Source organism: Lepidochelys kempii, chromosome 16, assembly GCF_965140285.1.
Source record: "Lepidochelys kempii isolate rLepKem1 chromosome 16, rLepKem1.hap1, whole genome shotgun sequence".
In the NCBI taxonomy this organism is placed as follows: domain Eukaryota; kingdom Metazoa; phylum Chordata; order Testudines; family Cheloniidae; genus Lepidochelys; species Lepidochelys kempii.
This window is the reverse complement of record NC_136395.1, coordinates 12,779,190-12,800,798: the sequence shown is the minus strand read 5'-3', so window position 1 is coordinate 12,800,798 and position 21,609 is coordinate 12,779,190. Positions and strand designations below refer to the sequence as shown.

The 21,609-nt window shown below is 52.0% G+C and overlaps 1 protein-coding gene across 3 annotated transcripts in view; it reads left to right on the top strand.

Moving 5' to 3' along the window:
- The window catches only part of ASTN2 (astrotactin 2), a 602,317-nt gene that overhangs the window by 371,288 nt on the left and 209,420 nt on the right, over window positions 1-21,609 (top strand). For all 3 annotated transcript variants that reach the window (XM_073314892.2, XM_073314893.2, XM_073314894.2), the window contains 2 exons: window positions 18,985-19,109; window positions 19,710-19,814. In XM_073314892.2, coding sequence (XP_073170993.1) covers window positions 18,985-19,109; window positions 19,710-19,814 — 230 coding nt within the window. The remainder of the gene's footprint in view (window positions 1-18,984; window positions 19,110-19,709; window positions 19,815-21,609) is intronic.

The window sequence follows — 21,609 nt, the reverse complement described above, 5'->3', positions numbered from 1 at the left end:
TCAGCAGGACTGCTGCCTAGCCAGTTATTCCCCATTTTGTAGTTGAACATTTGTGTTTTTTTCTTCCTAACTGTAGTACTTTGCGCTTTGTTGAATTTCATCTAATTGATTTCAGACCAATTCTCTAACCTGTCAAGGTGGTTTTGAATTCTAATCCTGTCCTCCAAAGTGCTAGCAACCCCTCCTAGCTTGACGTCATCCGCAAATTGTATAACCTTGATGTGCATCGGACACCTCCCATCTCTACACTAGGAGGTTAATGCCCAATGTGAGACTGCATGGCCACAGCCCGGTGCTCAGAAATATAGGTCCAGACGCCCAGCACTGATCCAGGATTCCCCTCTCTTCTTGTTGATTTCATACCCACATTCTGTTCTGCCTTCCATATTTTCCCAGCAACAATTCTAGACTGTCTGAGGGCTGGGACAGGTGCTGGAGTCTCCCCACGAGCCTGCAGGCTCTTTAACAGCATCCCTCGAGAAGGAAAGCTCGGTGCACATTTGTCACTTCATTTCCCCTCCTGTCTGCCATGCTGGCGGCTGGGAGCGCAGCTTGTTTGGTGAGGTGGATGGCGCAGAATAGCAGGACACAGCACCTGTCCCCACCTCTGCTTTCAGGGGGCTTGCACCCGGATACCAGATGTCTGATTACCTGAAGGCAACAAGTGAACACCTGGAGGCACGACTGATCTTGCCACTTGTCATTAAGAAGCCGGGCCCATTGATGCAAATGGACAGGTCCCTTGCAGATGGCAAGTAGCGCAGAGAGGAGCTGACCTCAAAGAAAGCCAAGGCAGAAGGGATGTGCATCTACCCACATGATCCTAAAACGGGGGTCTTTAGCTCTCGCTTGGCTGGAGAGCAGAGTTGTTAACTTCACCCAGTGCTGTAAGTGCAGCCACTCTGCACTGGCTCAGCGAGGGCAGCATGTCACGGCTTCCATAATTAACTTCACACACAGCAATGCAGCATCGCAGAAGCCGTCACAAATTTTAGCTAATTAACCATATGGTCTGGCTGCCTGACATGCTGCCTAATCGCTGGTTTTCCAAGCACTCATTCACAGGTGCTGCTTTCTGTGCCGACACAAAGATGCAGGAGGCTCCCAGAGAGATTCTCCGTTCTTGGCTCCTTCTGTCTTCAGATGCATCTAGGGGCTCACCCTTCCAGTGGAAACACCCCACAGCAGCGGGCACGGGGTCCCAAACTAGAGGTAGAAGTGAGCACTGCAGGAGGCAAGTGGTTTGCATTGATTCTGAGTATTAGGAGACAGGCTGGCAGCTAAACAGACAGGACATGGCACTGCTGTGAGGAAGCTTGCTCTGCTGTATGCCCAACTGGCATAAGCTGCCCTAATGGGCACTGCTGCCATGAAGCTCAAGCTGCAGCAGCCCTGGCTGGCATAAGGGGGGGCACTGGTCTGAGGAAAAGTCGGCACATTAGCTGTGTTGAAATGACTTTGCCAGCATATGTTTATGGAGGAGATGGTATGATGGGATAACATGGTTTTGGTAATTAAATATTCATGGTAAATAGGCCCAATGGCCTGTGATGGGTTTTTAGATGGGGTAAGATCCAAGTTACCCGGGAAAGAATTTTCTGTAGTATCTGGCTGATGAATCTTGCCCATATGCTCAGGGTTTAGCTGATCGCCATATTTGGGGTCGGGAAGGAATTTTCCTCCAGGGCAGATTGGAAGGCCCTGGAGGTTTTTCGCCTTCCTCTGTAGCATGGGGCACGGGTCACTTGCTGGAGGATTCTCTGCTCCTTGAGGTCTTCAAACTACAATTTGAGGACTTCAATAGCACAGATATAGGTGTGAGGTCTTTTTTAGGAGTGGTGGGTGAAATTCTGTGGCCTGCATTGTGCAGGAGGTCAGACTAGATGATCATAATGGTCCCTTCTGACCTAAATATCTATGAATCTATATGAAATGTGTGGTGATATTACAGATCTGCCACTGCCCGTGGCTGTTTTTCCTCTCCTAATGACTAAGAGAGATAAGACAAAACCTTTTCTATTAGTTTCTCCCACACTGCAGTGGGTTTCTTATTTTCCAAACCTCATTAGCGTTTGTAATCCCATGGTGGTAGCCAAGAGCAGCCCAAGTTGCCCTAGGGCGGGAGGAGAGCAGAGAAGAGAGCAAGACAGCTGTGATGTATAGCCCAACATTAGCACTGATATTGCCTGGCTTCCAGAGCCCCTTCTCAGTCCCTTCCAAACTCTTATGTCTCCTCTGAGCCTTAAAGGTAAACGACAAAGCTTAGAAGAAAAAATTCTTCAGATCACGAGTTGTTAAGGGAATCTATGTGCGTGCGGCGTGGAGACCTGCCAGCGCATTTATATTGTAAAGACAGATATTTAAAAAGGAGCTCCCCACCTGCCTGGCGTCACGGTCCAGGGGTTCCCATTTTCCTCAAACAGCTGCTGACCCTCAGTCGATGGAGAGAACCGTGCAGGAAGATGTCAGGTGACAGGTGTCCGGCATGATAGCTCTTGGTAGTCCCCCACTGACACAGGGGAAAAAAATACAAAGGCTGACATTTTGAAAGGTGCCCAAACCACATCGGAATTCAATGCAAGATGGGCACCAAACTCCCCTAGGCTCCTCTGAAAATGGCAGCCACAATCTGGGGTGAAGTTCTGGCTCCACTGAAATTGATGGGAGCGGCTCGGTCCTGCTGCAATACACGTAATAAAAATTAGCAACCGATCAGAAAATTGCTGAAGCAAAATCATTTTGAACAGTTGCAAATAGCGCCCATGCATCCATGAGATCAAACCCTTTGACTCGCGTCACCACCAAAGCAAAAGCTTGGAGGAGGAATCGAACTGGTTTAATCCACTTGACTCTCGCATAAAGCGTTGAAATACACATACCCCGGTCCATTTCAGAGCAGCTACAGTCTAGCAGGCATGTGTGCTGTTCTGCAGACTTTGCCTTTGTTCAGTCTCCCATCCAAATATTCACGAGGCTGAACCTTGCTTGGCTTATGAGAGCCGACAGGGTCGCTCCCCTTTGCTGTCATTAACATAATGGAGCAGGAGACGTTGAATACCAGATACCCCCTCAAGTACCAAACAGCTTCAGACCTTTGAAAACAAGCCCCGCTAGCCACATCAGCTGCTTTGAAGCATCCACAGTCTGCCCCTTGGATAAGACAGCCAGAGCATGGTGCTGGGGTCAGGATGCTCAAGTTGAATCCCAGTGCTGACACTAACCTGTTCTGCTAAGGAAAGGCAGAGTACACCGAGTACATCGGTCAAAGTACACCAGGTACATCGGTACAAAGGCAGAGTACATCGGTCTCCCCTCCTGTAGAATGGAGCTGTCACCTGTTTCCCAGGGACACTATGCAGTATAGTAGATCAATTGGGTTTGTCACGCACGACGGGTCAGACCGAGAGGTGTCTCATCGCTGGACCCAGCCACAAAGCAATTGCTGCCCTGCTTGCTCCTGGCGGCAAAGGGAGTAATTGACTGCAGACCTGAAAGCTTTGTGGTTTATTTCCTTCCCTGTTCCTCTGCCTGGGGAATGAGGGACAGGCGCCTTGCCCCCAAGTGCAGTGGGGGGAATAGCAGAAGTGCAGAGGCTCCAGACCTAAAACCAAACTCCCGAGCCAAGACTGTGCCGCACCAGAGCTGGATACAAGATCCAGAGGGGTCTTACTTGGCTGAGCAGGGGAGTGAGTCCCTCATACTGCCCTGCATGACCAAGTAAAACAAGGGCACAGTGCAGCCCTGCGTGTTCGCTTTAACTGTCCCATGGTTAAACCTCCTCTGTTTTACGGCTGCCAGGTAAGCCAGGAGTTGAGCCGGGCTTGCTCCAGGTGACAAAGTCCAGGCTCTGCAGATGGCACATCAGCCTTGCTGGAGGAGACCTCTCTCGTTCTGAAAGATGGGCTGGTCTCACGCTGAGCTAAGGTTGGTAGAGGCTCGGCATGCATGGTGGCAGGGGAGGGAGCCTTTCCACAGTAGTAGTCATAGATACTGATTTGGTGCCTATGCTGGGAGTAGTGAGTGGCCCTCTCACTTCCTAACATTGGGTCAGATCCCAGCACTGTTAGGCTGTCTGCACTGCAAGTGAAGATGAGACTGTAGCATGTAGCCATACCCAGGCTAGCTTTAATCCAACTAATGCTGGTAATGTAGACGTGGTGGCACAGGCTTCAGCGCGGGCTAGCGACCCGAGTACGTACCCAGGGCCCCCAGTGGATTTGTACTTGGGTAGCTGGCCACGTGTACAGTACTATTGTTATCACGTGCTACCTGGATTAAAGCAGTCTGGCTACCCATACTACAAGCACACCTTCCTTTGCAGATAGACGCTTGACCCTGGCGAGCAGAGAGTGACACGAATAGGTCATCAAAACCGATCGGACTCAATCAGTGTAAGTGTGGGACTCGTGGTCTGGCTCACTGAGAGAGAGCTACCTTGGTGCACGTTATTGTACCCTCCACTCTGAGCTCTGGTGCAGCTAGGAAAGGTTAACCAGTCTGACCACTAATAATCATCCTTATTTCTCCACCAAATCTCCCCCGGTGTCACACGCACGTGCCCTAATGGAGGATTGAGAGTCTGACAGGCGTGAACTTTGAAAAGCAAGTTGTGCCTGTGTTACGGGTGAGCAAAATAAAGGTTGCAGCTTTTTTCTTTTTTTTTTTTTTTTGGCTACACAGAAAGCTGTCCATTTTTCATTTCACTCCTATTACTCAAGACCATTTTGCCCGATTTCCTTGAAACCCTCAGTGAGAAATTGACTTGGAGCCAAAGCAAAGCATAGGGAAATTTTAGCCCCAAAGGGTAGGATCTATTTCTTTGCAGAAGTTGTACAGGGGGCTGAAACCACAGAGGTTAGCGTGGAATTCCTCCAGCAATCATGACTCCATAATTAAGGTATAAATCTAGTGCCGTATACATTAACATCACACACTCCATATGCACAAGGCGTTGCTGTGGGAACCATAGCTTTTCGAATCTGCTTTTACACCGCACTGTGTTTCAGTGCGTTCCCAGCAGACGCTCCAGAGGAAGAAAGATCCATAGCCTGCTGCAAGATTTTGCCCATAGGAGAGAGAGTTTAGTAGAATAAATAAATAGCTGCATAATGGGGGGAGCGGGGAGGAGAAGCAGAATGTAATAAAAAGGAAGGGGGGGGGGGGGTTGGGCTGCCTTGTTGGAAAGCCAGTCTGCCTGCACAGCTGAGACCAGTCCTCCCTGGCATGCGCTGGGATGGCTGGGCAGCTGAGGGTGTTCTTGATTTGATGGTTTTGGTGCAGTGCAGGTGAGAGATGGAGGAGTGACGATTCTGGAGACTGAACTTGGGTACTGCAGGATAGCGCAGAACCCCATGCAGCAGTGGGCCTCAGCCCTGTTCCAGGGGAGTCGCCGCTGGGAACGACATCAGCAGTGCTTTTAGCGGTATTAGGAATACTGCATATTCTCCACTGGCAAAGCATGACCCAGTGTGGACTCAGCTGTATTGGCAAAGCTGTGCTTTGTATGAGTGTCATAAAGCCACTCTCCCCCCACCCCCGAGCGAAACAAGTCATTCAGGCAAAAGCAGTTTTGCTGGTTTACTGCGTTTACACAAGTGGTGTCTGTCAGCACATCTCTCAGTCAGGGATCCGACCTTTTCACACGGAAGCCTGTAGTATAGACATGGTTTGAGACTGCGTGGCCCATTCAGTCCTTTGGCTTCTCTACAGAGGTTGAGGGTGCCAGGTTGTTTTCTTTGTGGTGTGTTCTCGTCTAGTGGGGACTTGGGTGAAGCCCCCAGGGGCTGTCCTAGCCAGGGAAGAAGGGAGTCTGGCCTTGTCTCGAGAGGATTACTTAGTTACTGCCGTGCTCCTGCAGATCTGTCGTCAGCCTGAAGATGTTGGGATGGTCTCATCAGGAACAGGCGTGAACCTGAGTGCACTTTTTCCCCTCGGATCCTTTCATATGCATGTGGTAGGAGCTGTCAGCCGGGTTTCTTTCTGCACCTGTCTTTTATCCAGCTGCACGAAGGGTGTCCAGACCTTGATGCTTTTCATCTGCTTGCCCGGCACTTCTGCTAGGGAGCTGTCTCTGCCCAGTCTTGTTTGCTGACCCAGCTCCCGTTGTCCTTGATGCGCTGCACAGAGGATGGTGACAGCAGATGGAACCCGGGGTCACAAGGTTGTGGGGTTTGGAGAAAGGGATGAGGATTGTAGAGGCTGAACTAAACTGGCTTAGTGCACTAGAAACCTATGGCAGGCCCATGTGCATAGGGCAGGGTCTTCAGCACAAGGAGGGACGGCTGGAGATCGCTGCTAGGAAAATCAAGTCTGAATAATGCAACATTTCTAGAGAGTGATGCTGACCGACTTGACCATGCCATCCAGCCTGCTGGGCAGCGCTGACAATCTCTCCCTTCATCGTCAAAGCACTGGTTGGCCCCAACTGAGCCTCCCAAGCCCACTGCTAAGATGTGCAGGGGTACTGTTGGGAGATGTGTCCCGGCCTCAGCATTTGGATCCACACTAAGATTTCAAACACCACACAGTTGGGGGCAGCTGGACCTTGGGGCTTTGGCTCACACCCATGTCTGGTAACCAACCTGGCTTGACGGATGGGGATGCAGAGATGCAGGGGGGGAAGTGATTTGCCCAAGGAAGTCACCATCAGAGCTGAGATTAGAAACGTGGCCTTTAAATTCCCTCCATGCTGAAGGGATTGTGGGGGGTCTAGGGCTTACAATGGGACCCAACCCCCCAAAGAGAGTTTGGGATTTCCTTCTCTGCACCAAGAGTTTTCTACTGGCTTCAGAGAGCCAGGGCTGAAAGGAGATGGAGTGGAAGTGCTCATGCCACTGCGGATGGAGAGCACTGCGGAGACAGAGATCTCTGGTGAAGAACCAACAGGGGGTTAATGGTGCCTGATACTTAGCAGCTTTCCACAAGTGTGTGTGAGAGTGTGGGTGAGTGTGTACTCCTTCGACTTGTCAGTTTCACTTCCCCACGTCTCCTGGTCCTCCCTCATCCCCACACAGTCTGGAGCCAGCTGGGCCTCCCCTAGCCCCGGTGCCATACCTGGAGCCAGCTGGGCCTCCCCTCGCCCCAGCGCCGTCCTGGAGCTGGCTGGGCCTCCCCTCGCCCCGGCATCATCCTGGAGCCGGCTGGGCCTCCCCTCGCCCCGGCGCCGTCCTGGAGCCGGCTGGGCCTCCCCTCCCCCTGGCGCTGTGCTGGAGCCGGCTGGGCCTCCCCTCGCCCTGGAGCCGGCTGGGCCTCCCCTCGCCCCGGCGCCGTCCTGGAGCCGGCTGGGCCTCCCCTCGCCCTGGAGCCAGCTGGGCCTCCCCTCGCCCTGGCGCAGTCCTGGAGCCAGCTGGGCTTCCCCTCGCCCCGGCACTGTCCTGGAGCAGACCGGGCCTGCCCTGGCCCCAGTGCCATCCTGGAGCCGGCCAGGCCTCCCCTGGCACTGATGGAGTTTAGTGGTCCTTGGACTCCACTGAAAGAGAGCTCAGAACAGAGCCCCCATCTCTAGGTGTCAGCGAAGGCCATGCTGTTTCCATGCTCATCCATTGTTGCCATGTGTGCTGCTGTGGCAGTCTGGCCTTGAGAAGACTGGGGAAGACAGTTGATGCTGTTTCTTCTTCACGAGCCGACCTCCTCACTTTCCCAGTCCCGCTCCATGTAGGAGCTCATGCATTTTGCAAGTGTCGTTTCTGTCAGGGCTCTGGAGTTGCTTTCTCTCTGCGGACAGCTGCCTGTTTATTTCCCCATTCCTGTGGGCATGTGTCATCCCTGCCATGCCTTTGTGTTCTCAAATCTCATGCTATTAGGGAAGAGGAGCCCAGGTTAGGCTGTCTGGAGGCTTCCTTGGCTGTGGTGCCGAGCGACATCGGCAGTGGGAGAGTGGCAGCGTGATTAGTATTCCACGGCTCGGATCAAAGAGCTGCCAAGACAGAGCCCAAGGCACTTGGCCAGCTCTGATGGACTGAATCATTTTCAGCACCTCACAGCTATGGTGCAGATAACTTTATATCAACGCACTGTAACCCCTGGGGAGAGGAGGAGGCAAGGAGCGTGTGGGGCAGGACTACGGCACCACACCCCCACCCGGGACCTGGTGTGGGTGACAGGAGCAGGAAGGTCCCGGGCAGCTTTCTGCTTCCTTTGATCCAAATGGTCAGGGTAACGTCTCTCTTGCTGCAAAGCACCCCATGGGCTGGCCCTTCCAAACTGGTGTGTGCTATTGAGTTTGCAGCCTTTGCAACTGCAGAGCCATTGGCCCTTGGCACCTGCCGCCATGCACCATGCACTGATGCAGATCCAGCTGTCCAACCCACGCCCCCCCTTTTAGGGGTCAGTCTCAGGCCATCTCAAGTGTGCAGCCCTGAGCGCCTCCCTGGGACCGGTTCTCCTTTCGTAGCAGGTGATGGACGCACAACCAGGCAATCTGTTTGGAGCCAGAGGATTGTGTGTGTACACATACCCACGCAGCGCCGCATGAGCTGGGAAGCAGCCCTGGCAGGCGAGGATACGCTCCCTTTCTGGCGCGCTCATGATTTACCTTCCTGAAATACCTCAATTTAAATGCTAATTTCCCCAGAACTGAGGGGGGTAAAGCAGCTATTGAATACTGCTGGGCTGTTTCTTAATGGAGCTAAAACACTGGCACATATTCTTAATGTGCCAGGGAGGGGCAGGGAATGGAGTGCAGGCAGAGTTCTTCTCTCGGCTGACAGCATCCGGGGTGAGTGACTGACTGAATCTCCTGTCACTTCTGCCTCCCCTCCCCCCAAGTGTTTAGCGCTGGAGCCCCAGACTAGAACGGGAACAGATGTTCCTGTTTCCTTCATTCAGTGTCAGTGTGCTTCACAGCCACTCTGCCCCTGTGCCGGGACACCTGGGCATCAGTCTGTCTGCCTCATAGCATCACGCGGGATGGAGCTTCCCCATGATGCTCTCCTTTGGCCCTGATGTGGGCAGCTCCTGGAAAGGCCCTTTCCTTGCCTTGGCACATCGGCCCAGGAATAAAACCTGCCTCTGCCCCATATGCTGATTGCCCCTGAAATGAGACACATTTCCAAGAAGCTATGTCAGATCTGATCTCTCTCACCACCCCGCACTCCCTCTCTCTGTATTTCCATTGAGCCCCGAGAGTTCTGCTCTCCTCAAGAGAAGGAGGGTTTTCTTCCCTTTCCTGTACAAACCAAATGGTATCATCTTGCCGCCAGAGGCTGTCATGTTGGCCCTCTGATCTAATGCAGTGCACCATCTGCGTGCTCCGCTTCCTACCACAGGAGCCGGGCGGGAGCTGGCTTGCAGTGGAAAACAGCTCATGCCTTGGAGCAAGGGCATCTCCAGCCGGCAGCTGAGGGATTGGAAAGCTCAGGGCTCATAGCTCACTGTCCTTCAAGGCAGCGTGCCAGCCCGGACAATGGGCTGCCACTGTACAGCAACCGGCTGGAGTCCTCACTCTCTCCGGGGAGCGGGCTCTCTGTTCTGCTAACCCGCAGGGTCCTCTCTGTCCCACATGGGGCATTGAGCTGTCTCTGGACTTCTGCTCCCCAGAGTCTTCTAACTCCTTGCCCTTCTTACTCCCACGCCGGTCTGTCTATCCCCTTGTCCCACACTAGCTCTGTCCAGCCCACTCACTCCGGTGGTTTGGCACGTTCAGCTGGGCTCTCTCCAACTAGCCCCAGCCCCAGTGTCAGAAGCCCGGACCTTTCCAAACTGTGTGTAACCGACTGCAGTAAGGGGCCAAATCCATCTCTGGTGTAACTCTAGCAAATCACAGCTCTCCTTGGAATAGGAGAATGTGAAGCTGGCTTCCTTCACCTTTCGCCAGGGTTAATGAGCCTTCTGGGTTACTCCTATCTTCTGTGCCCAGGGCTCTGCTGGACCATGAGACACTGCAGATACTCAGGCTCTTGGGCTTAGCAAGTTAGGGAGCTAGAGGGGACTGAAGATTGTGAAGGACACTGTGAAAACTGATTAGTCTCTTCTTTTTACCCTGTCTCATTATACAGGAACAGGGACTCACTCAAATTTAATGACCAGTAAATTCAGAATAAGTAATGCTACTTCACGCTGCACATAATCAGCCTGTGCAATTCACTGGTGCAGGAGGACAGCGAATCAAATTCTGGGGTTAGATTTACCCTCTCCAAAGTGACTGTAAAAATAGGACTCCCTGTTTACTGTCTCCAAGTGCCTCTAGATCCGTTGTGCCCTGTTTACAAGTAAAAAGAGATTTCCAGCCCTACAGCCTCAAGCAGGGATTGAAAGAAAAGTGGGCTCTTCTGAGCTTGCACAGTGGTAAAGATCCTGCCACTGAAAGTTACTTAAAAATTCAAATGATGCCCAGGCCAGGCTAGAATGTGGCTCACTCTCCCCAAGCTAAGAGGAACCAGAGCATCACCCTACTCTTGTCATTCCACTCAGCGTGTCAGATTGGTACAGCAGCTCTGTGGTGTGAAAAGGTGCCATTTTCACGGCGTTTCCTGGACATGACCACTCTGGCTGATCATTTGATTCTCATTAGTAGCTGTGCCAGCTAAGATAAGGGTAATTAAATCTTATCCTTTGGGGCATCAGCTAATGCACTATGCACAGATGCACTGGAGCGGGGTGGAGGGGAATGATGGCTGCTGTCCTCTGAAGCATCCCCTGCCTACCACTGCTGGAGGCAGGATACCCACATGGTGGCCTGATGGTCTGATCTAGCCCTGGAAATCCTGTGAGAAGCAAATGGGTTCATAATGAGGATGTCAGGAGAAAGTCTCAGTTCCCAAGAATGAGGGAAGAAGTGACAGTGCCCATCAAACCCCAAAAAAGGGTTTCTCAGCAGAATATTTTCCGAGTGGAAAATGATATTAGCGTGAGGCTCTGGCTGTCTTTAAATGTAAATCCACTCTCAGTTATATCCAGCTTGGGCCATGGTACATCAGGCCTGTTGTTCAAACATCTGCACAGGATACCTCATGTTGTAACAGAATTGCACCTTGAGACGATGCATGATGGATGTAGCCCTGCCCATGACTACCTCTCACAAGCTTGCGTCATCATATCTGCTCCAAAAGCGCACACCTGGGGCTTTACTCCATCTCCCTAGTAGGGTAGTGAGGAGGGCAGGGGGCAGAGAGGAGTGAGTGGCGGGGCAGCCCCACTCAACAGCTATGGGGCGGGACAGCCGCTGAAGAGCTGATGGGGGCGCAGGGGCAGCTGCTGAACAGCTGATTGGCAGCCAGCCCAGTGGGTGCTGAGCACCCCCTATTTTTTCTCCATGTGCCCCTGAGTACCCCCAAGGAGATGATGGCTATGCTCCTCCCTCACACCAAAGCCAACCAACAGCTCACCCAAGCCCCTCACCCACTGCCCTTCCTGGCCACTCCCCACCACCCCTGGCTCAGTGCTCCACTCCCGTCCTGGGCCCTGGCTCTGCCCAGTACCTGCTGCCCAGCAGCTCCCCTTAGCCTCCCCTCACTCCCATGGCGTGGGCCAAATTTGAGGGAGCAGTGTTGCGACCTGGTGCGTGGGGTCACAATACCACTCAGGTTTGGCCTGTTGCAACACCACCTACCCAAATCCGGTGGTTTGGGGCCCTGCGCAAGTGCACTGCATGTACGTTGGTTAATCCGGGCCTTGTTGTGAGGATGAATGAGTTAATTCAAAGTCCACCACTTTGAGGAGATGCAGCACTATTATTACTAGAACTGAGTATTAACCATCTGCTCTGAAAAACAGAAGCATTAGGGATCGAAGTAATGGGGGGGGGAATGTTCTGTTGTGGGGTGTTCATAGGCGGCAGATATTCTGGACTCCGCATGGATCTGATTGGAGCCAAGTTTGTTCCACAGTTGGTAGAAACCGTGGAGTTGCTCACTCACAAACCTACGCGGTCACAGACACACACGTGCACTACCCGATGCAGATACACATATTCCCACGCCCGCCCGCATACAGATGCCCATGAAAACACATGCATGTGTATATGCATGTAAACACCCATGTACATCATGACACAGATGCCAGCAGACACACACACTCTGTCCCTCACCTAGACGTATGTGCACACGCTTTTCCGCCTGCACCGCTGGTAATTTGGAGTCTTTGAATCCCTCCTGAATCCTTTCCTCCCCTCTCTGATGTTTCTGTTCCTTGCACAGAGTTCAGCAGGGCTTCATGTGGGGGCTTTGATCAGTGCTTCTTAAGAGCACAAAAGCCGGGCGGAAACTCTTTCTTATGCATTTACTTGAGCAGAAGCAATACGGTTATCGTAACGGACAGATGAAAAGGAGCGACAGCCCTCTGCTGGCTAAAACCTTAATCTACAGCTCTGGCCACTCCAAACCAAATTCCAGGGGATTTGAAGGGGAGGAGAAAAGAGAAGAGATTTTCATGGTCATTCTCCTTCGTCCCCAACTCTCTCTCCTCTTGCCTGTAAGAGCAGATATCAGCTCGGTCCTGGGCCCACTCCCAAGAAAAGATCATCTAATTAATTGTCCGTGGAGAAAATATCTTTGAAAAGAGGAACAAAGAAGACCTGGGGAACTATAGACCAGGCAATTTAACATCAATACCTGGGAAGATAGGGGGAGAAATTATTAACCAATCAGTTTTTGGATGATTATAGGGTGATAAGTAATAGCCAGCATGGATTTGTCAAGAATAAATCATGCCAAACCAACCTCATTTCTTTCTTTGACAGGGTTACTGACCTAGTGGGTAGGGGGGAATCAGTAGATGTGATCTATCTTGATTTTAGTAAGGCTTCTGACACAGTGCCTCACAACATGCTCATACACCTGGGAAATGTGGGCTAGATGAAATGACTAGAAGGTGGGTGTACAACTAGTGGAAGGATCGTTTTCAAAGAGTTGTTATCAATGGTTCACTGTCAAACTGGGAGGATGTGTCTAGTGGAGTCCTGCAGGGGTCCGTCCTGGGTGCTGGACTATTCAATATTTTCATTCATGACTTGGATAATGGAGTAGAGAGTACCTTATAAAATTTAAAGATGGGACCAAGCGGGGAGGGGTAGAAAGCACTTTGGAGGACATTACTGGAATTCAAAACAACACTGGCAAATGATAGAACTGATCTGAAATCAACAACATGAAATTTAATAAAGACAAGTACAAAGTACTTCACTTAAGAAAGAAAAATCAAAGGCACAGCTACACAATGGGGAATAATCGGCTAGGTGATAGTATGGCTGAAAAGGATCTGGGGGTTACAGTGGATCACAAATTGAATATGAGTCAACAATGTGCGGCGGTTGCGAAAAGGCTCATATTGTGAGGTGTATAAACAGGTGTGTCGCATGTAAGACATAAGAGGCAATTGTCCCATTCTACTAGCATTGGTAAGGCCTCAGCTGGAGTCCTGTCCGCAGTTCTGGGTGCCACACTTTAAGAAAGATGTGGAGAAATGGGAGAGAGTCCAGAGGATAGCAATAACAATGATAATAGGGTTAGAAAACCTGACCTATGAGGAAAGGTTAAAACAGCTGGGTGTGGTTTTAGTCTTGAGAAAAGAAGACCGAGGGGGGCCTGGTAAGTCTTCACTATGTTAAGAGCTGTTATAAAGAGGACGGTGATCAATGGTTCTGCATGTTCACTGAAGGAAGGATAATAAATCCTTAATCTGCAGGCTTAATCTGCTTGCAAGGGAGACTTAGTTTAGATATTTGGAAAAACCTTCTAACTATAAATTCTGCAGTAGGCTTCCCAGGTACGTTGTGGAATCCCCGTCCTTGGAGGTTTTTAAGAACAGGTTAGACAAATGCCTGTCAGGGATGATCTAGGTTTACTTGGTTCTGCCTCAGCAAGGGGGGCTGGACTTAATGACTTTTTGAGCCTACTGCCAGCCCTACAATTCTGTGATGGAGGCCCAGGCTACTCTTTTGCCTTGCCCTGTTGCTCTTCTTCTAAATTGCTGTGTCTGGTATGCATTTGAGTTTGAGGACCGGGCACGCAATAGTGGCACAGGCAGGGTTTGTGCCGAAGACGGAGCTGAGGGCAGAGAGGAGGGAGGAGTTACAGAAAAGCTAGCAAAGAATGTATCATCAAAACTGCCCACTTAGACACACAGCAGCCAGATGTAGCCATGCATTGCGGCCATTCGCGCCACCGTGCACGGGCACAACAACATCAACGCACAATCCACACACCACAGACACACACACCTTCCCTTGCAACCACAAGCACCAATGCAGCTGGACCTGCTTTTCTTTAGCTCCTTGATTACAGGACAAAACCTGCATTACAGACCAAAGCTTTTCAGTGAAAATCTTTTTATAGATCCCCTGCCTCAGCTAGAAACCATTGCGTTCAGATTACCCTCTCCAAGTTGCCTCTGCTTTCTTCTTCTCTCTCCCCAGGTGCTGCCCTGGCACACAGGTTGCCACCCCGTTCCAACCCAGCGGTTGTTTTGCCAAAATCCTACTCTTACACCAAATAAGTTGGTGCTGTGCCCAGATCCTCTGGCTGCATCTGTGTAACCCTCCACGTGTGCTCTGTATAATTACATGGTGTGTGTAGTGCACAAATAGTTGTCACTGGAAGTGCAATACGCATGCAGAGTGATATCAGTATTTGCCCAGTTGCCATACATGTGTCTGAGTCATGAATAAGGGATGATCATCCTCCGTTATACAGCTTTGCACAGTTAACTAGGTGCATTTTGTAGGGAAGGCTGTGGGGGGAGTCATTTTCCTTTATTTGTGTTTCCTCTGGTGCTGGAGGCGGGACACCAGATTTATGTGGACCAGGGCTCACATCTGGTATGGCAAAGCCTGTGCCACTCTTGGTATTTAATGCACCTAGGCTAGCACATTACCCAGACATGCATGGCCCCCTCGGTACGCTCGCTGCTGCAAGGGGAGAGCTGATTTTCTGAACACATGAGGCAGCTCATGCCACAGACTTTCCTCTGATAGCCAAGAGGGCAGAGAACTCTGTGTCTCCCATGCTGAGCTCGCTGTCAGCGAAAGGAGTGGGAGAGGCAGCCAGCATTAAACCAGAGTCAATGGAGAATGAAACAGGCCGCACATGGGGAGATAAAACGCTCAGCTCCGGAAGGTGTTTGCAAGGCAGCCTTTCCATGAGCAATGACCAAATCCATTTAGATGTTGCTCTTCCACGGCTCAGCTTTCAACAAGTGTTTCTCTTGCCCGTGAGTTTGGTTCCCTTGCAGAGGTGCTCATGGGGGCTGAGCAGCCCCATCATCACCAATAATCCTCAGCCCCAGTGGTGTGATGGCTAGTCATGGGTACAAACAAACCAGAGCCTAAGCCGCTGCAAATGGCCTTCAGTGCAGCTGCACTAGGAAAGGGCCTGGCCCAACACTGTTATTTCATGGTGCTGTGTGGTTTCAGCTGTCTTGGAAATTAGCTTCATTGTGGCATGGTTTCCCTCTATGCTGAGGCTGTACTTGCATGCTGGAAAGAAAGCTGAATAAATTGATCGTCTCTCTCTAGGCCCGCAACCTCTCTCCCTCCCCTGTCTCTACCCATCCACCCAGGCTTGAGGCTGATGCAGTAATTGCTAACCTGTTTGCACTGCTAAGACAGGGAAAGGCTGAGAACGGCAAATCACCCCTTAGCCACCCGAGATCAGGAGCGGAGTGTGGTCAATATTAGATCTGCATGTGAGTGACAGGAAAAGAGAGATCTCTCCCGCCCCGCAACCAGTAAAACGTCGTTGTTGCTTGAAGCGAAACCTCTGAGATGCAATAAGGTGCTGGGTCCTTTGCTGAACAGGACGCAAGGCGGCTGAGAACACAAGCAGCTGTTAAATCCACAGCCAGACCCCAGTTCCTGTCGCCGTCGTGCAATACCCTTTATTATCCTGACTCTTGCCCTGCACTTCACTGGCTCTGTCCCCCAGCCCTCACCGTCGGGTCCAGGTTGGCAGGACAGCTCAGCTCCCATCTTGGCACCCAAGTTTTCAGTTTCCCAGGGCGTGCACTTTGGGAGCTGAGCTGCATTGACAATCTGGTCCCGGTTATGGCTCCCAAAGAACCCAGCCCCTGGGTTTCCCAGAAAGCCCCGTGGTGTTTGTCACCACAGCAGCATGCCTTGTCTGTTTTCAGCGGGCAGCATATGCTTTCCAGTAACATCCATCAGCCAGGAATATAAACGTCACTCGTCACAGCCGTAGCTTTCCAGAGGCCTGAGCAAGCCAGCAAGGGCAGAGTCAGCAGTAGCCAGGCTCGCTATCTGCACCAGCCCTTAAAAACCCCCAACAATGATCGAGAGCTTTCCCAGCCCCCTCCTCCTGCCCTTTGCCATGAAGACTTGTCCTCTCTGTCTGCAGGGAGCATAGACCTCAGGGCTAAGAGATCGATTTGTGTAGCTCAGCTCTGCCATGAGATACTTGAAGCCCTTGGAGGCAAGTGGGGGATAAAGGAGGTAGAGTATGGGTCCTGGGTGCAGAGAGCGGGCTGGGCTTCCTCCCTCGCCTTGCACTAATGGGCTTGTGACTGCCTCCTCCCCGCACTCCATGGAGTTGCGGTTGGCTCTCCTTTCCTGCCCTGCACAGATCAACATGAGTGTATTTGGTGGAGCATCTTTCATATCAGCGGTCTCTCCCGAAGCGCTTTGCGGAGTTCAGTAAGGGAAAACAGCAGAAGGGGAGAAGGGGCACAGACGTGGAGACTAGGGAGGGACCCCCCATTCTTTGGCTGAGACTGGGAATGGACTGGGGAGCTGCTGGAGTGGGGAGGCCGGAGGGCTGATTCCTTCAGGAACGAGGTTTTGCCTCGGGTGAAACAGCATGGGGGGAGGGAGAGCAGATTCGGGGAGGTTAGCAGGGAGGGGAGCAGGTAAAGAAGGCCCATGTTGCAGACTGGACCAAATCCAAGAGGAAATTAAAGGTGAATTGGCTGGTTTGGATGGGAACCCCGATTGGACCAGGGTCAAGTGGGGCTTTTTGGAGGGACCTGGGGATGTAAGAGAGTCGGGCCTTGTGGTATGTTGGATCAGCACCAGCAGGGGGAGCTGTGGTGCCTGGGTTGTTCAGGATCTTGATTACAGCCCTCCAGGTTGTCAGTTCGAGTCTCACTACCTCTTCCCCTGGAACATCCCCTCCGATGCGGTCGGTCGTGGTGGTGGCCACACCATGCTCTTGTGCACCACTGGCCAGGAAAACTGATGTGCCTTTGCCACGGCAGCCCACTGAGCCTTTGGCTTTGGTCCTGTGGGAGTGTGGAGAGCTGTGGACACGCCATCGAGAGGGGGAAGGGATGGCCGCTTTGGGGAGTTGGGCGAACTTAGAGCTGGAGGGGGTGCCATGGAAAATAAAGAGAAGGGTGAGGGACAAGAGTCGAAGGTGCTGCTAAGTGAATCTGCCCTGAGGCTCCAAGGGCTGCATCTGTTCCACTTTGTTATCCCCTCTGTTGCTCCAACAAGGGCTCTGTCTCTCACGCATGAGAACCCGCAGGGGACCAGCATCAGAGGCAGTGGTGTTGCACCAGGGATGAATTTGGCTCTTTGTGACCATCGAGGAGAGGTGGATAATGGAAGGTGGCCAACCCTGGGGAGTTGCCCCATTGCCTGTGTCCCAGTCTGACACCTTACACCGCTGCGGCACAGCTAAACTGCCAGAGCGGAAGCAGCGAATGCATCCTCGGGCCTGACAGGCAGACTCTTCTATCATCGCCACTGCCAGGAAGCTAAGAGGGATAACAATGAAGCAGCCCCCAGGGGAACTAATTAGTGACTCACCTTCCTTGGAGGGAAACGTGGGATTGAAACTGAATGGCAGCACATGCAAGAGAGTCGGATCTCAAAGCTGTCTCCATCCGCCGGGATTCATCTGTGGGCGTTCCAGGACATGGCTGACAGCAACTGTCGCTCCAGGCAGAGGCTCTCTGAACTCTCTTCTGCCGCCTGCAAGCACCAAACCTGCTTCTTACCGCTGAGAGGTGCAAAAACAATGCTAAGTCTGTGGGCATCTGGCCTAGAGCGCTGAGATCCCCGGGCCTGCAGAATAATAATGCCTGGCTGTCCTGTAGCATTTTCATCTGTAGATCTCAGAGGGCTTTACCAAGGAAGTCAGTATCATGATCTTCATTTTACAGAGGGGGAAACTGAGGCACAGAGAGGGAAACAACTTGCCTATCGTCACCCAGCAGGCCAGTGACAGAGCTGGGATTAGACCCCAACTCTCTTGAGTCCTGTACAAGTGACCCATCCAGTAGGCCACACTACGTCCACTAAGAGGGAGGGGTGGAACCTGGTTTGTAGCACTCCCTAGTGACCCCTGCAGTGTGGGGCTTCAGAGGGTGGAAATGGGGAGGCATTTAGGGGAGAGGTGGACACTTTTATCTGCTCTTCAGTAAGCCATCAGGAGCTGTGGTGTTCAGCTTGGCACAGAGGGATGAGGCAGGTCCAGGGACCTAAAACCATGGTATTATGACAAAAAGCCTCATGCAAACTTTGTGCTGGTGACAGGTGCTGGCTTGACCCCGTCGCTACGTTAAACTCATGTGCACTCCCACCCAGAAAGCATGGCTAGTGCCTCCTTAGTGCACACTAAGGTGCTTCACGATTCAACCGGGACTCACCCGCAAGCCCCATTGGGTCCCTGTTAATTGCCCCATGGCGATGTGTCTTAGCAGCACTGCCTCTGGGGCAAAAGGGGCAACAGCAGCGCCCTCTGAGGAACGTGCCGTGGCCAGCTGAAGTTTGGGCTGTCGGCCGAGTGTTGCAGTCCCTGGTTGGGGTGGGGCGGCTGTGGGCTCCAGAGGAGAGTGGCTCCCCAGGGGGACAGGACGAGGTGAGGAATGAAAATCCCATCACACGCTGTCAGTTGGATCTCGGGGATTCAGTTCCGTCCGCAGATCCGTGCCCCATGGAACTTCAGTGGGAGCAACAGCCACAACGTGCCCACACCCCATCCATCCCTGGGTGTGTGCCTGTCTCCCACAGAGCCCTGCCGCCAGCCGCTCAGCCTCGCCGCCAGGAGGTCCCCTGCATCGTTGCTTTGGAATTTTCTTTTTTTCTTTCTTCAGGGAGAATAACTTCATCAAGGACTTCCCCCAGCTGGCCGACGCGCTAATGGTGATTCCGCTGCCCGTGGAGGAGCAGTGCCGCGGCGTCCTTTCTGAGCCTCTGCCTGACCTCCAGCTGCTCACGGGTAAGCAGCCCCTGTCCCGGCAGCCTTCCTGGAGGTGGTATGCTCTCAGCCCCCAGGCAGGGCTGGGCTTTCACAGCTGCCTGTCAGAGAACAACACCCTAAAGAGGTGTCTGGGGTGTGCTCAGAAGTAAACCCCCTCTTTTCTGTCTCCCTGTCTCTGACCCCCATGTTTAAATCCCTCCCCCCATCTCCCCACATTCCCCAGTGGTCCTGCTCTCCTCCTCAGTCTCAAGGACCTTCCATGTGTCCAGCTGGCTAATGTCTGTTGGAAATAATACACTGGCCAGCCCACAGTCACGGTTGTTATGCCAACCTGCATCCCATCCCTGTGAGCTTCCTCCCAGCAGTGCCCTGTCTGTGTCAATGCCAGCTTCTCCAGCAGCGTGAGCTCATGGAAGGTCAGCCTCCTCATCTCAGCCCTGGCCGTGCAGCCAGCGCTCCGGCAGTGTGATCCGTCTGGGGTGATGGTCTCTGTTATCCTTGTGTCTGTAGCCACAAACCACGCAGCAAAAAATACAGTCAGAGTGAAAGTAACTCTTCCCAGGGTGCATCCTTCGCTGTCTCCTCCCCACTCTCTAAGCCCTGGCTTCCTTTTTACAGGAGACATCAGGTATGATGAGGCAATGGGCTACCCCATGGTGCAACACTGGAGGGTCAGAAGCAACCTGTACAAGGTGAAGCTCAGCACCATCACCCACGCTGCAGGTGAGAGCTGCCTTTGTTATGAAAACAGTTCTAGCTGGGAGGAGAGTGTGTGGGTGGGCAGCAGGCACTGGCTCTCCCATCACTACCCATGCCTTAATACCGAGCACTTATCCAGCACTTTGCTTCTCCAGGCCCTGTACAGACACTAATGCTCACAATCCCCTCCCCCAGGAAGGTCGGCCGAGAGAATTATCTGCTTTCTATATAAGAACATAACATAAGAATGACCACACTGGGTCAGACCAAAGGTCCATCTAGCCCAGTGTCCTGTTTTCTGACAGTGGCCAATGCCAGGTGCCCCAGAGGGAATGAACAGAACAGGTAATCATCAAGTGATCCATCCCATGTCGCCCATTTCCAACTTCTGGCAAACAGAGGCAAGGGACACCATCCCTGCCAATCCTGGCTAATAGCCATTGATAGATCTATCCTCCATTAATTTATATAGTTCTTTTTTGAACTCTGTTGTAGTCTTGACCTTCACAACATACTTTGGCAAGGAGTTCCACAGGCCGACTGTGCATTGTGTGAAGAAATGCTTCTTTTTGCTTGTTTTAAACCTGCTGCCTATTAAAAGACAGAGAGGGGAAACTGAGGCAGAGAGTTCACGAGATTTGGTCACGGTCACAGATGGAGACAGAGCCAGGATGAGGGTAATGAAATAATAACCTCCAGCCCTTACTGTTCACAGAGCTCTGCATCCGAGGAATGCACAGCTCTTTATAGTGGGGGATAAAAACCATTGTTCCCATTAAACATGGGGGGAAACCAACACAGGGAGAGGTTGAGGTCAGAATTGTCCATTTTGGGTGCCTAAAGTTAAGCACCTAAATCCCTACTTAGGCACCTAACTGAGGGACTTGATTTTTCTGAGATTGTGAGCACCTGCAGCTCTTGTTGGCTTTTGGTGGCTGGCTTTAAGCAACCACATTTAAATGTTTTGTGCTAAATGATTTGACCAAGAAGACACAGCAGTGGCAGAGGAATGGTAGAGGTTCAGGTCTCCTGGCTCCCAGCTCCCTTGGTCATGTTTCCTTTTCAGAAGTTTCTGACTCCCCACCGCCTACTCATGCCACAAGGCACTGCCTCCCTAAACTAAACCCCGCCTCCTGTAACACATACAGACTTGTTCCACTGAGACACGTCCTCCTTGCTCTGCACTATCAGAATAGTGTGTGTTCAACGGGATTAGAGTTACCTCCCTTTCCCCATTCACCCTGAGCTCATCTGCTGTCCCTCTTGCACCTCTCGGAATGGTGGGAGCTCGGGATTAACCAGGGAGGTTAATGACCTAGACTTGCTAGGCTTCCAGTTGCACGACTGTTCTTGAGCAATCTGGCTAAGCATCACTGTTACACAAATCCTCGAGATCACTGTCTCAAGAGCCTTTTTCAGCAGCCTTTCTGCCGGTGCACAGATACTCCAGGGCCAGGTGCTTTATGAAAACCTGGAGAGACTGGCCCCGTTGCGATCTGGTTTGTATTTGATCATCTGGTATAAAAATTTTCCCCATTGGACAAACTCATTGTATCCGAATGTCATGTCTGCATCAAAATGTCTTTGCCTTGTCATGGTTCTCCAAGTTCCATCATGGGGCAATGTCCCGGCAAACCTGATGCACCAGCTCTGAAGAAACAAAATACAGATGAAGTCTGCAAGGGCTTTTCTTCCCAGGAGAAAGTTTGCAGCCAAAAGACTTCCCCACCCTCAAGTCCAGCCCTGTCCTGTGATCCCAAAGCATTTCCCCCTACTGTCTGCCAAGTGACCAGTGAGCACCCCTGAGCACCTGTGCAAA